The following is a 15,422-nucleotide window of genomic DNA, read 5'->3' as shown; positions in this document are numbered from 1 at the left end:
GCTCTCTCCAGTAAGACCTCGCTGACAGTTTGTGACAGTCGGTCCCGCTGCGGCACCAAAGCTCCCTCTACCTCAGTTACTCCCTCTCACTCTGAGACCATGCACTTTTTTTCTTTAATTCACTCTTTTCGTCTCTCCGTATTCTGCCTCTCACTCTTTTGTAAAGCCGGTTTATCTCCCTTTTAAGTTTCCTCCCTCTCCCCATCCATCTATCCTTCCCCCCTTTCCACCTTTTCTTCTAGCCAATCTCACTCTAGCCAGTCAGTCATAAATTGGTGGTGTTTTTTTTTCTTTCCATCTCAGTTTAACTCTTCCTCAGTTCTCAAAGTTCTGATGATGTCACTTGTGTCAAGAAAACTTCTAGAGTAAGGCATACAAAATTCACTAAACCTACACAAAAACTAACAATCAAAGAACTTCAGACACAGTATCGGGTAAAAGATTTTTTACCAACTAAAAGCAGCTGTGGTGAAGAGTAATAAAAAATAATAATAATTTGACAGATCTTTTCAGTTTTCCGGTTCCCAGGTTGAAGTAGGATCTATAACCAATTATTAACTTCAGCCATGGTTTTATTTAAAGGGGGAGTTATGTAAAAGTGACTCTTTTTTTTACCTTTATATCATGTTATTAGTTATTCCCTCATCAAAAATATACCCGGAGTTCTGCTGTGATTCTTTCATGGATGTTTGAAAAGTCTTAGAATCTCCTGTGGCAGCCATTCAGGGCTCCGTCAGGCTGGCAGTTTGCATAAAGCTGCTCCTCGAGTTGCTCTCTCCAAGCTGAGTTTCTCCCACACAGAACCAAGGTTCCTTCAGACTAGTGACAACATCAATTAACAACACCTGGTGGAACTGCAAGTCTGCTGCACTCATATGAACTACTTCTCAGTGCAAAGCTCCTATTGTCATGAAGCGGTGCGGGTGTGAGGTGGTGAGGCAGAGGCAGCGGACCCAGGAATGATGAATTATGATGTTTTTAATGAAAATAACTTAGTCCAAACAACGAGCAGGAGTAACACAAACTGAACACGAGGAGACTAAACATTGACGAAAAATTGACGAGGACCCGACAAGGAACAAGGAACACAGGTGGAGTTAAATACACGGGAGGGTAATCACAGAAACGAGACACACCTGGGAACAATCAAGGGGAGGACAGGACAACGAAGAGACTAAGGACACAGAAAACTCTAAATAAACACAGAAAAACACAGATCCTGACAGTACCCCCCCCTCAAGGGCGGCTACTAGACGCCCAAAAAACAAAAACACAACAAGGGTGGGCGGAGGGGCGCTGGACGGCGGGCCAGAGTCCAAAATAACAAAAAACAACCCACCATTGCGGGCGGAAACACGGGAAGGGCCAAGAGTCCAAAAAGAAACAAAAAACTACCCACAGGGTGGGCGGAGGCAAAGGAGGCGGGAACCACGGAGGTGGTCCGGCGGCCGTCCGCGGCGCTGGAGGCGGGAACCACAGAGGCGGTCCGGCGGCCGTCCGCGGCGCTGGAGGCGGGAACCACGGAGGCGGTCCGGCGGCCGTCCGCGGCGCTGGAGGCGGGAACCACGGAGGCGGTCCGGCGGCCGTCCGCGGCGCTGGAGGCGGCGATGATGAGTCCCGGGGGCCGCCCACAGACGGCGACGACGAGCCCCCCAAGGCAGGGTCTCGGTCGGAGCACAGGGGGTCTCGGTCTCAGGTGGAACACTGGGGGTCTCGGTCTCGGGTGGAACACTGGGGGTCTCGGTCAGAACGGATAGGGACTGGGTCTCGGTCGGAACACTGGGGGTCTCGGTCTCTGGAGGAACGCTGGGGGTCAGAGTCTCTGGAGGAACGCTGGGGGTCAGAGTCTCTGGAGGAACACAGAGGGTCAGAGTCTCTGGAGGAACGCAGAGGGTCAGAGTCTCTGGAGGAACGCAGAAGGTCAGGGTCTCTGGAGGAACGCAGAAGGTCAGGGTCTCTGGAGGAACGCAGAAGGTCAGGGTCTCGGGTGGAACACTGGGGGTCTCGGTCTCGGGTGGAACGCAGAGGGTCTCTGGAGGAACGCAGGGAGTCTGAGTCGGAACGCAGGGAGTCTCTGGAGGAACACAGAGGGTCAGGGTCGGAACGCAGGGAGTCTCGGAAGGAACGCTGGGGGTCTGGGTCTCGGAAGGAACACTGGGAGTCAGAGTCTCTGGAGGAACACAGAGGGTCAGAGTCTCTGGAGGAACGCAGAGGGTCAGAGTCTCTGGAGGAACGCAGAAGGTCAGGGTCTCTGGAGGAACGCAGAAGGTCAGGGTCTCTGGAGGAACGCAGAAGGTCAGGGTCTCGGGTGGAACACTGGGGGTCTCGGTCTCGGGTGGAACGCAGAGGGTCTCTGGAGGAACGCAGGGAGTCTGAGTCGGAACGCAGGGAGTCTCTGGAGGAACACAGAGGGTCAGGGTCGGAACGCAGGGAGTCTCGGAAGGAACGCTGGGGGTCTGGGTCTCGGAAGGAACACTGGGAGTCTCGGAAGGAACACTGGGAGTCTCGGAAGGTGCGCCGGCTGGAACGCCGGCTGATTCGGCCTCGGGTGCGCCGGCTGGAACGCCGGCTGATTCGGCCTCGGATGCGCCGGCTGGAACGCCGGCTGATTCGGCCTCGGATGCGCCGGCTGGAGGTGAGCCGGAGCGGAGCCTCGGGGCCGGCTGCGGGGCCGAGCCGCAGCGAAGCCTTGGAAGCGGCTGCGGGGGCGAGCCGCAGCGACCGCGGGGGCGAGCCGCAGCGAAGCCTTGGAACCGGCCGCGGGGGCGAGCCGCAGCGAAGCCTTGGAACCGGCCGCGGGGGCGAGCCGCAGCGAAGCCTTGGAACCGGCCGCGGGGGCGAGCCGCAGCGAAGCCTTGGAACCGGCCGCGGGGGCGAGCCGCAGCGAAGCCTTGGAACCGGCCGCGGGGGCGAGCCGCAGCGAAGCCTTGGAACCGGCTGCGGGGGCGAGCCGCAGCGAAGCCTTGGAAACGGCTGCGGAGGTGACAGCTCCGGAAGGCGACGAGGGGCCGGGTCCACCGGCGGCTCACGTCGCTGTCTCCGAGCGGGCAGCGGAGGTGGCGGCTCCGGAAAGCGACGAGGGGCCGTGTCTGCCGGCGGCTCACGTCGCCGTCTCCGGGCTGACAGCGGAGGTGACGGATCCGGAAGGCGACGAGGGGCCGGGTTCACCGGCGGCTCACGTCGCTGTCTCCCCCGGCGTGAGTAACGGCGGGGGCCGAATCCGGAGGGCTTTGGGGTGGGGACTGGTAGGATCTGGCGTTGGCTAATCGCCAGGGTGTAGTCCGACACCAGTCCCATCTCTTCCAGCAGCAGCGGAGATGGCAGGATCTCAACGTCCCTGTAGAGATCCCGCTGAGCCAACTCCAACTGCTGCTGGAACCATACCTCCGGGTCGTGCTGGGCCATGAGCTGCTGTCTCACCATCGGTCTGGTCGGGTCCTTCTGTCATGAAGCGGTGCGGGTGTGAGGTGGTGAGGCAGAGGCAGCGGACCCAGGAATGATGAATTATGATGTTTTTAATGAAAATAACTTAGTCCAAACAACGAGCAGGAGTAACACAAACTGAACACGAGGAGACTAAACATTGACGAAAAATTGACGAGGACCCGACAAGGAACAAGGAACACAGGTGGAGTTAAATACACGGGAGGGTAATCACAGAAACGAGACACACCTGGGAACAATCAAGGGGAGGACAGGACAACGAAGAGACTAAGGACACAGAAAACTCTAAATAAACACAGAAAAACACAGATCCTGACACCTATAAAGATATGAAGTTCTGAATGCAGAACAGGAGCTTCTTAAAGAGACAGACGCTGTAATGTTTTGTTGGATTTGCACTACTTGCTGCTGTTTGCTTGTCTTTTATCTTTTCTGTTTACTATGCTCATTGCCCAGCCTATGACCTCAACTTCAGTCATTCACTGCCTCCACATACCCAGTTTATTGTTGTCAGTGGTTATGTATGAATCATCTGCAGTCTAAGTCCAGTGTACATGAAACAAGCTCTGTTCTTCAGAACATGAAATTAGAGTTAGAGATAACCTGAAGAATGTCTACAGTATATAGATTCATGACTGAAGATTTGTGAATTTACATTTATAAACCCCATCTGATCAAATCCACTGCATGTAATCTAGTTTAAACTTCTGAATGCTCATTGTTATTCTTAATATCCTTATGCACAGGATTAAAAATGACAAAAATCTGTAATACGCTCATACAACTGTCACTCATGGCTTGCAAAAGAGTTATGGAGTTCCTGGTGTTTTATATTTGTTCACATTTTGTCACATCATTGTAAAAAACCTGGATGTATTTTACTGAAATATATGTTATAAATACATTTTTGAAGAGGACATAAAATGATAGAAGGTTTTCCAGCTGTTTTCAAAATCTTTGCCAGGCATTTGTATCCAGACCCCTTTATTCTTGTATTCTTGTTCTTACCAGCCAGTGCACCAAGAGTTACTAAATCAATAAATTAAGTCATGTGTGTATTTTAATTTCACAATGAATCAGAAAAGTTACAAAGATCAGCCAGGCAGCTCATAGATAAGTTCAAAGGAATTCTCGGTTTGTAACCACATTCAAAGCTTTGAACATGTGACTGATTACTGTTCAGGGACCTTATCTGCAAGGCTTGGAAACATCAGTCTGTGTGCAGTCAGTCTATAGAAAGTGTTTGACTTACTGATATCAAACCTGGAACATAACTTTTAGGGGCCTGTGGAGAAGATTAACCTTCCAACAGGACAATTATCTAAAAATTACAGCCATAGCTGAAATTTTTAGATGTAAGCCACTGATGTAATGGCTTACATCAATCTGTATTCATGCAGGAGAATGGCTAAGTCAATGTCCAGATTCTGCAATTGTGGCAAGACTTGAAAATTATTATCCGCAGGCATTTCCAGCTAATCAGTCTGAGCTGGGGGTTTATTCCAAAGGACAATTGGAAAAAAATGATGTCCCTTGCAGGTGTACTGCAAATGACAGTACACCTGTGACTGCATGTCATTTGCAGTCACAGGTGCATACACCAAAGCTGGTGCACCTGTGACTGCAGTGAAACATTGCTTGAATGTTTTTATTACCCTATTTCCTCATATTTTGTTGTCAAGATGAAGAAATGACTTAATAAAAGTCATAGATCTTTAATCCACTTGATTAATTTGATCACTCTGGTTGGCTTAACAGCCCAACTTTGTGATTGTGAGATGTTTCGCTTTAAAAAAAGGAAGGGAAAGGAAGAGAAGTATAATTTATATGTAAATGTAGTTCATACATAAATGATGTGTCATTGAGAAAGAGTATCACTATGCTACCACTTAATGTGGGAGGAATTTATGTTTAAAATACATACAGAGGGAAATAGGACCATATTTCAGCTTTCATAAAAAACTAGATTGTATCTGATTTTATCTAAAAGAATTTGCTCTTCATGTTCATTTACAATCTTAATATTTCAAAGAATTTGTACCATGCAGAGGAATACAACACATTCACACACTGACCGGAAACGAAAATATACGGAAGGTTTAGTGGAGAAGTTTGACCTCTTGTGGACAGTTTAGGCTACTGCAACTTCCTCATGACATACAGTAAAGCAGTTTCATACTCAGTTTTCTTGTAACATTGTTTACTTATAGCGCATCACACCTCTTAATAAAATTATTTTTTCTTTATTTCTGCTTCACTGTGTATGTATTTTGAAGCAACAAAAAATGAAAATGCAGAAGTTTACTTGAAGAGTAATGAAATGCATCAAGAAGTTGGCCAACAAATAGATTTCTGCTCACAGCTGCAGGGTTCCGATAAGAAGGAATTAAAGAAGCACTTGGTTGTAAATATTTTGCAATAGTTCTGCTTTTGAATTGTGCTGTGAGTGAAGGGACGAAAGAGGAAGCATTAAGGAGTGACTATCCTTAATGCAGAAGGATAGTCACTCCTTCTAGATAGATAGATCTAGATAGATCTATTTATCTATCTATCTGTCTGTCTGTCTGTCTGTCTGACAAAGTTTTGCAGAGCATAATATGTGTGATCTAAAATTGCTGGACTTTTTAAAGATCCTCTTGGACACCCGGGTGAAGTGGAGGGTAATAAAACACTTATCTTCCAAAAGGGTGATGCATTCTTGGGGTAATTTTGACCAGGCACCAACTCCTTAAATTGTCCCTTGTTGTTCTGTGTTTTCTCTTTCACTTCCATTGTTTCTCATTTATTGTTGGATTTATTTCAAATCCAAGCAGAAGATGAATTGCTTTTTGAGATGATTCACTCAACCAGCTAGACTGTTTGAGAGGTTTATTGATTCTGGCAACCATCAGGTCTGGGTGTGGGTTGTAAAACTGAAACAAAAAGAGGTTGGTTATGTAGATTCAGTTCAAGATTTAGCAAATGGAAAAAATAAAATAAAAAAACGTTTTCCCACATTTTTTTCTGATACAAAATTGGTTTGATAATGTCTTGGGGTGACAGAAAATAGTAAAAACAGGAGAAAGTGGAGTTGTACTTTCTCACAGCAGTGTACAAGATTTGTGTAATGATCAAAGCGAAACGTTTCATCATTTTTTAATGAGCAAGACCCAGTGTCACACAAACAACTACTACAGCATTGCTCAAGATGACTTTTACCTTTCTTCTTTCAGAGGAAGTTGCCTCAGAGATCAGCGGTTTCTACTCTCTCCAGTTCTCTGCTGATAGGCTGGTATGTTTCTGTATCTTCTGCTCTTCGTGCCATACGTTTCGGTGACGCAAACTCATGTAAAGTTGCGACGTTGAGTCTACCTGTGCAGCCAGGACGCTGTTCAGCGCCTCTCACACGTGACGCGGTGACGCTGACAGAGAGGTAGAGACAGCGGCAGCAGCCAGACTCAGCTCTCGGTCATTCAGCACCAGCATCAACACCAGGACGAAGCATCTTTGGATTTCATCCGGGCTCAGGTATTCCTACATAATGTGATTATACCTGCCACCGTCAGTCTGTGAGCTCAGCGTCCATCCTTCAAATTCTCGTTTTTTGCAGACTTTGGAACCATGCGTGGACCAGCTGCAGCGGGGTTGTCGGTGCTGACCGCCTACCTGCTCTGCGGGCCGCTTCTCTGCGCCGCGGCCAGCAGCCAGCAGCCCAACGACCGACCCATCATCGGTAAAACATGAGCTGTTATTTATTTTCCTCCAAAAAGCGCCTGCAGGGTGATCATCGGATTATCATAGCTCTTATGTAATATTTCGGGAATGTTCGAGAAAAGGTGTCTGAATGTGGGGAGCAATGGAGGCGGTGCAAACCCCGTGTGTGCTGAAGTACTGTTGAGCTTTAAAAAAAGAAAACATGATGGTATAATAATTCTGAATTTTATCAGTAATACTTCCTGAATGAACTAAATCAAGTTTGATTAGCAACAAACAGTAACATTTTAAACAAAATCTTAAAATGTAAGGTAGATATTGAAACTGAAACTTTAGAAAGTCTCTTTTGCAGAAGCTCTTATAAGGTCAAGAAACAACCTTTGGAGCTTGTCTGTTTTTCTGATGGTCAGGGTTATTTAAAAATGTGACTTATTTTGGATTTCATCCCAAAGCTTCAGCATTAAAGAAGACATCTTTAGTCAGAGGTGCAGAAAGACTTTGCAGAGTTGAGTTAAACATTTAGTCACTGTGGTTAGAGGTGTGTGGCCATCACTCAGAGCATGACAATCTATAGAAGTGTCATGTGCCATAATTGGACCTGCTGCTACTTCTTTGGTGTGGTTGAGTGCCTTTAGTTGATTTAGTTGTATATATTGTTATTATTATTATTGTGTGTTTGCTTATTTTTACTGTATATATTTGACCTTTTGCACGGGAGCTGCAATGGAAATTTCGTTGAATCCTGTTCAATGACAATAAATGCTATCTATCTATCTATCTATCTATCTATCTATCTATCTATCTATCTATCTATCTATCTATCTATCTATCTATCTATGTTTCTGCAAATCATGCTGAGGACTGCTTTTTGTGTTTTTTCATGTCTGACCTGTTAGACTTGTTCACTAAGGTCAGAAGTGAAGAGCAGTTTGGTTTCATTTCATATGCAGTTGTTGCATTGAGAATGTTAGTAGAGAAGTACAGAGAATGTCATGTTTTTATAGATCTAGAGAAAGTTTATGGCAGGGTATGGTACTGTACTGTATGAGGACATCTGGAGTAGCACAGAAGTATGTGAGAGTGAAGCAGGACATGTTTGAGAGCTGTAAGACTGTGGTAAGGTGTGCTGTAGGAGTGACAGAAGAGAAAAGTGTCAGGTGTGACCAAAGCATATCAACCAGAATCAAAGCAAAGGTGTACAAGACATTGCTGAGAGGTGATGCTGTTTGGTTTGGAGACAATGGTAAAGATGAGGAGACAGCAGGCAGAGCTGGAGGTAGCACAGAGGAAGATGTTGAGGTTTCCTTTGGGAGTAACAAGCAGGGATGAGATCCAGTATGAATGCATCAGAGGAACAGCTCATGTCAGATGTGTTGGAGATAAAGTCAGAGAAGCCAGACTAAGATGGTTTGGACATGTTAGGGGACGGATAATGAGTCCATTGGTCAAAAGATTTTGAAGAAGGAACTGAGGAACTGCCAGGTCGGAGACTTAGAGGAAAACCAAAGAGGAGATTTATGGATGGAGTGAGAGAGGAAGATGTGAACGATAAGGAGACAGATGACTCACTGTAGCAACTCCTGAAGGGAAAAGCTGAAAGGAAAATAAGATGAGTTTGACTTGCTTGTCCTCCTTCAAAGTACCATAGTCTTATTAAATAATGTTTTAATCAGTGTGTCCGTTTTCACCTTTCCACTTCTGCAGCTGAACATGTCAGTGTATGACAGGGCAGAGAAAAAGGTTGAACAGCTGAAGGGGTTAGGACACTGCATGTTTTTTTTGTTGGTATGTTACATAACACCAAATCATACGCTCAACCACCAAATGAAAATACATAGAGTTGTGGATAATAATTTTATTCTTAGAGCTTAGTTTTACATATATAATGAATGAACAAAGATGCACTTTCACAAAATTCAGGTGTTGAAATAGAAGATAAACTAGATTAGACCAAAGTCTCATTAAAGACCTACATTTTAAGAAACTCACTCAAAATGAAATATAAAAGGGGAAAAAACTTTTTTTACAGATATTTTGAGTTAGTTGCTTCTTATAGTTTGGGTTTTAGTTGAACAGCAAACTTTGTAGATTTTATAAAGGCACAATACCCAGAAATGTTTAAACACCTATGTGTTCCAGTAACTCGTCTCTTAATGTCACACAGTTGTGTTGTGTCTCTCTAATATAATCATGACGTAATAGATATAAACATCTTTTGACTGGTGAAATATCAGTAATTCTGTCATCTTCTGGCTGTAGGTGTGTTAGCACAAGAAAATCTGCCTGATGACCAGTTTGCTCGAGGATCTTCTTACATTGCTGCCTCCTACATCAAATTCCTGGAGAGTGCTGGAGCCAGGGTCGCACCAATCAGGTAAAATATCACATTTCTCTCTATTTTCTTTTTATTACATTTACCTGGTTGCTGTCAAGTCTTCATCAACTGCTGTTACTGCAAACTTTATTATATGCACTGACCCCATCTTGCTCTGTTAAAAAAACTGCACTCACCTGTACATACTGGTTGACTTACCACCAATCATGGTTACCGTGGTAACCTTAAGACTATGGACTATTTTGAAGAAACTCTGTTGCCAACTATTTGCTGATGAATCAGACTATATGCAGAAGAAATGAATGGTTGCTTTTTAAAGTTTTAACAACAGCAGTTTTCTGATGCAGGACTGTGACTCCTTCACTCTGTGAGTCAAATTGTGCCACAGCAGGAAGGCAACTGCTGTTCGCCATCACTTCAAATCAAACATAACAAGATATTACTCTGGGTCCTTTGTTAAAGAACATAGTGCCCAAGATTTAGCTTTAAAAGTTTACAAATTATTATTCAAAAGTAGTTTTAAAGGACTCCTTTCATAGGAGTCCTGCTTGAAAATAAATTTAAGAGCATTGATTCCTTATCCTCACTATTCACTTCAGCAGTACATATCTGACCAGCAGTATCTTCTGTCATGATTTTTCTGGTGGATTTTGACGTCTGGATAAATTGGAGAATTTTGCTGACCGCAGCAAATATTCACAAATACTTTACCAGTGTTTAGTATTTCAGTGTGATTAGTTTGCTTTTTGCTCATAGTACTAAATAAATAAAAAAGAAACTTTTTAATGATTTCAACTGTCTTTATAAGTATTTTGTGTTCTGCAGGATCAATCGCACAGAAGAAGAATATATCAAGATATTCAACTCAATAAATGGGTGAGTATTCTTCTATATGCTCTTACTCTTCTATATATAAAGGATATTTTTAGTTTTTTCAGTTTGATCATGAAATGAGAACTGCTTCATATGGAAAAGAAGGTGGAGTTAGGCTCATAAATGTGCATAAAACCAACTGAAACATCTTCCTCTCTTCCTCCATGCTGTAGCTCAGCTGCAGATGAATCACTGAAGAGCCAGTGGAGTGAAATGTATTAACCAGGTTTACTGACTGTACACTTTGATCAAAGACCATAGTGCTGCTTGAAGTCAACAAAGACCTTTCTTCAGACAGTGTATATTTAAAGAGTTTGCAAACTTTATTGATTTGGTGTGTTAACTGTTGTGTTCTTGCAGTTCCCAACACTACCACTAGAGGTAGCAAAAAAAATCTTCCTGTTCAGTTTGAATGAAATACTGAGAAAATGGACTGCACATGGTTAATGTCAAACCATAGAGACTGACTGCACTGAAAGACATAAACATTCACCATCAATTTCTATAATTTGTTTTCTGTCAAATCTTAGTTTTTTGACTTCATTTATCACATTTCTGTTTCTTCAGGTTGCTGCTGCCGGGGGGAGACGTAGACATTCAGACATCCCAGTTCAGTCGAGCTGCCAGGATCTTTTACAACTTGGCTTTGAAGGTATGAAGTCTGACATACAGCCGAGACTGTTGAGCTCCAGTAACTCCTCAGGATATTCTCTGAAATGTGATCCCTGCTTAGCTGCAGGATAGAAGCAGACGAAAAATCTTTACACATTATCTATAAATGTTATCTAGTAATTCCTTACTTTCTGACCTTCTTTAGGCCAATAATGCAGGGGATTACTTCCCCATCTGGGGGACATGCCAGGGCTTCCAGCAACTCTCCGTCCTCACCGCCAGAAGAAACCTGCTCACTCTCACCAAAACCAAGGCTGTGGCTCTGCCACTCATTCTCACACCTGGTATAATTCTTGTCTCTTTATTTCAGTCCCTCCAGGATTTCTTAATCATTTTTGTGATACTTTGCAGTCAAAATGACAGATTTTGTGGCGCTACTTTAAAAATATTTAAGAGGAATTTTGCGTTATTTTTTTTAACCCCTTTCAAAATCTACATATGGACATGCAAACATGTCCATGTTCTTTGAAGAATTTAAATCACTCAGTTGTTGTTACTCGTCATATTGATGACAAACTTTAACTTGACATCAAGTTAGGTTGATACGTCAGTGTAGCAGAAGTAAGAACTACTGCCACCTACAGGTGAGAATTAGCAGTCACTTAAAGCCAATATGTTTTTGACCATTTTTAGGGAAAATGTGCAATAAGCTCACCATAATGGATTAGCATGAAAAAAAATGTGGGGTTCTGCTGATTTTACATGAATTTCCATGATTGTGAAATTGCAAAAATCTGGAGGAACTATTATTTATTCCACTTTTACCACAAAACGGACAACATAAGTCATTCTTGTGCGTCACAAGCTGACTGTCATGTTGAGTCTCAACTTGAAAAATACATGTTCATGTCTGTTCAAATTAAACTCTTGAGTAAAATATGAACCTTGATAAAACTGCTTCACACAGTCAGAAAACACATTTTGTCCGTTTTATATTTTATTTCAAACAGTTATTCATTTTCATTTAATTTCAATAGACTTGATTTGAATTTCCAGTATGTTTGTAAAGTTGAAGTTTGACAAACATATTCAATGATTTATGACCAATGGAATTCAATGGTTGCCTTTGAATTCAAGCTTAAGCTGCAGTCTCACTGTTTTATTTGTGTGTTGATGTATGTAAAAATACACATGTTAGTCCAGATCTAAAAAAAATGAAGCATATTTAGGGAAAAACCATGAACATCCTATTTCACCTACAACATACGTTTTTTTATGCTACCTGTTATATAAAATGTGTGTGTGTGTGTGTGTGTGCTGGAATAATAAAATGCACAGTATGGTGTGTAAGGACTGCTGCTCTGTATGTAGGCTGAGTGTCCTCAGTCCTGGTCCTGAGGTTCTGCTGTTTTTATGTCTCTGCTCCAGCAAACCTGATTCAGCTGATTGCATTACCTGCTCAGCTTGCCATCAAGTGCTGCAGAAGCCTCTTAATCACCCATTCAATTATACTCTGGTGTGTGGCAAGAGTGAAACCCTTAAAACATACAGGAGAGTGGATGCTGAGGAATTAGAACCACTACCCTAAGGGTTAAGATTATTGGTTTAATTACCTTCTTTTCAGATTTTATTTTATTTTTTAAATAAACCTCCACTACAATTACAAACTACTTTGTAATAGCCTGTCATTTAAATCATGTTTTAATGCACTGATGTTTGCAGTTGTAACTTAAAATGTGAAAAGGTTATTCATATTTTTACACTGCACTGTAAGTCAATGCCGTTTTCTAAATGTGTTGATTTAATTCAAAATTTCCTCAGACCAGAATCCAATCCGGAAGTTGCCCTCCTGCAGAGACAGACAGGCACACTTTGCTCCATTAAAGGAGCAGATATAGCTCAGCTACACCTTTAGGCTGGCTTTATTCCACTGAACCATGTTGTTTTCATTTCACCTTTATTTATACAGATTAATGAACATTTCCTCTGTCTCTGTCCTGCAGCGGCCCAGTCCAGTCGCTTGTTCAGGAATTTTCCCAGGGATGTGCTTCAGTCTCTGGCTAATAAAAACATCACCTCCAACTTCCACAGCTGGAGTCTTTCCATACAGGTATTTACTGCTTTTTTTTTAGCTTTTTCTTCTCCCCCTCCTGTGACAGCTGGACAGATCAAACTTCATCTCTAAAATGTTTTACCACACATCCATCGAGGTAAATCTGACTGACATGAGCTTTAAAGGCGTCGGTGGGGTTTGAACTCCTGCTGTCTGGTTTGCACCACCAACTCCTCTCCACACCAGTGTTTTATTCAGATGAAATTTCATGACATTTTTGTTTTCAGTCTCTTAATTCCACCATTAATGTATTTCTACTGCTAGTTAGGCATCTTTCTTACGATGATAATAACCTCAAAATGCACTAAGTGTGGTAAATATTTATGAACAAACTACATGCATTTTATTACTTGAGCTGCGTGTTTCTCATTGTGAGGTGTTCAGTGGGTATTGGAAAGCATGGTTCTCCTGACACTCATAGATTTTTGCTGTCCACTTGTCACATGGAACAACCAACACAACTAAGTCATTGTTTAATTTGTGCCTGAATCTACAGAACTTCACCCGAAATGCCAAACTGAAGATGTTCTACAGAGTGTTGTCCACCAACAGCGATGGAGAGAAAGAATTCATCTCCACCATGGAAGGTAGCGTTCTCTGTTGATCCCTTTATATTTTTAAGTTGCTTTTATGAGGCACATCCGACTTGATAACTTTTCATTCTTTTATGTTACTCCAATGTGTTTTAACACCGGGACTGAATTCAAAGTATACAATATACTGTATATTCACCATTCAAAAACCATGTGATGTCCACTAGATGGCACCAACATCCCACAATAATGTGCACAACTTGTGAAGAAAGTTTTCCTGAATATTAGGGCCAGATTGAGAAAAAATAACAAATGCAAAAAATAAAATTCCAAGTATAAAATATATATAATATTACATATATTACAAGAATATGCTTGTATGAGAGTAAAATCATAGTATTATGAGACTATTTTTCTCACAATACTACATAATAAAAAAAGCCATACTAGAATAAAGTCTTAATATTATGTAATATTGTCTAGTATTAGTCATAATACTATAACTTTTTTCTGGTAAGGCTTTTTTCTCATAATAATGTGACTTTATTGTCATAATTTTAGTTGTAGTTTTTCATTTCCTTAGCGAAGCCCTAATACTCAGTTGTATTGTCAGCATGTTATTGATTTTTAATTTTTTTTACTTTGAACGTATTAATCAGATTAAATTAAACAGCAATAGAGTATGCTAACAGTGTTTCTGGTTTTGATTAGCTTATCGCTACCCGTTCTACGCTGTGCAGTGGCATCCTGAAAAGAGTCCGTTTGAGTGGATAGATAAACCAGGCATGGTTCACACCGTCTCTGCTGTCAGAATCAGCTTCTACACTGGAAGCTTCTTCGTCTCTGAAGGTAACACATAAAACCTGCAACCTTGTTCAAACATTTTTAGGTTTTTATTTTTGTTATTTTCTTCTCTCTACGTCTTTCTTCAGCCTTGAAGAGCCAGCACCGCTTCTCCAATCCTGCTGAAGAAGACAAAGCTCTGATTTATAACTTCTCCCCTGTCTACAGAGGCCTCAATGCAGTCTTCATCCAGAACTATTACTTTGATTGATGAATGATGTTTAGGAACTAAAGGTCCTGAGTTCAGTTTAATTATAATTTATCATGTGTCAGAAATCATTTTATTAGCTCTGTTGTGAAAACTGGCATAAAGTGGTGAGATCTTTCCAGGTAACGCAGAAAACAGATCATAAAAAGACTGGGAGAAATAAGTAATCTTGTATTTTGATTTACTGATTATTATAAAATAAGTAATCTCGAATTTTGATTGATGATTATACAGAGAATTCGAGAGTTTGATGTAATGAAAAGCAGATCAAGAAATGAATAACATGATGAATGAAATGGTGAAAGGAATTAAACTCAGATGATTATTAAAAGAAGTTATGTTTGCAGAATTGAATCAAAAAGATGATTATGTTTAATGATTCATGATAACCATACAGCATACATAAAATTGTAACTAAAGTAAGCATACATTGTGTGTGAAGTACATTGGCATGTGATTCTCGGACTGTGTTATAATTAGAGCAGAGGCCAGTAACAGAATGTGAGCTGAGCGGGGAGGGCAGGAGAATTTCAAAGAGGAAAAATTCTCAGAAGCAGATGAGAGAAATGCCACCAGATAAAGGAAGTAAAACCAGATGGTCAGTTATAAACAACAAAATGAGAAGTGAACAAGGAGTTGACTGATGTGGAAAGGTGTAGCTGCTATCAAGACAACTGCATCTGGTTTATTGTTTTGATGTTTGGTTTAAGGTGGCAGTAGTTAAAGTTTATTTAATATTAAACATTAAGTTTAAATGTGTGGTAGTTT

The 15,422-nt window shown here is 42.0% G+C and overlaps 1 protein-coding gene across 1 annotated transcript; it reads left to right on the top strand.

The window, feature by feature from the left end:
- Positions 1–6,703: 6,703 nt before the first annotated feature.
- On the top strand, positions 6,704–15,082 carry LOC116711215 (gamma-glutamyl hydrolase). The gene is made up of 10 exons (XM_032550618.1): positions 6,704–6,951; positions 7,034–7,156; positions 9,397–9,511; positions 10,298–10,348; positions 10,913–10,997; positions 11,163–11,301; positions 12,961–13,067; positions 13,567–13,657; positions 14,315–14,452; positions 14,536–15,082. The coding sequence occupies exons 2-10, from the start codon at positions 7,045–7,047 to the stop codon at positions 14,655–14,657; spliced, it is 960 nt and encodes a 319-aa protein (XP_032406509.1). The 5' UTR covers positions 6,704–6,951; positions 7,034–7,044; the 3' UTR covers positions 14,658–15,082.
- Positions 15,083–15,422: the final 340 nt, after the last annotated feature.

The sequence above is a fragment of the Xiphophorus hellerii genome, chromosome 20 (assembly GCF_003331165.1).
Source record: "Xiphophorus hellerii strain 12219 chromosome 20, Xiphophorus_hellerii-4.1, whole genome shotgun sequence".
NCBI lineage: Eukaryota > Metazoa > Chordata > Actinopteri > Cyprinodontiformes > Poeciliidae > Xiphophorus > Xiphophorus hellerii.
This window is presented reverse-complemented; position numbering and strand designations above follow the sequence as displayed.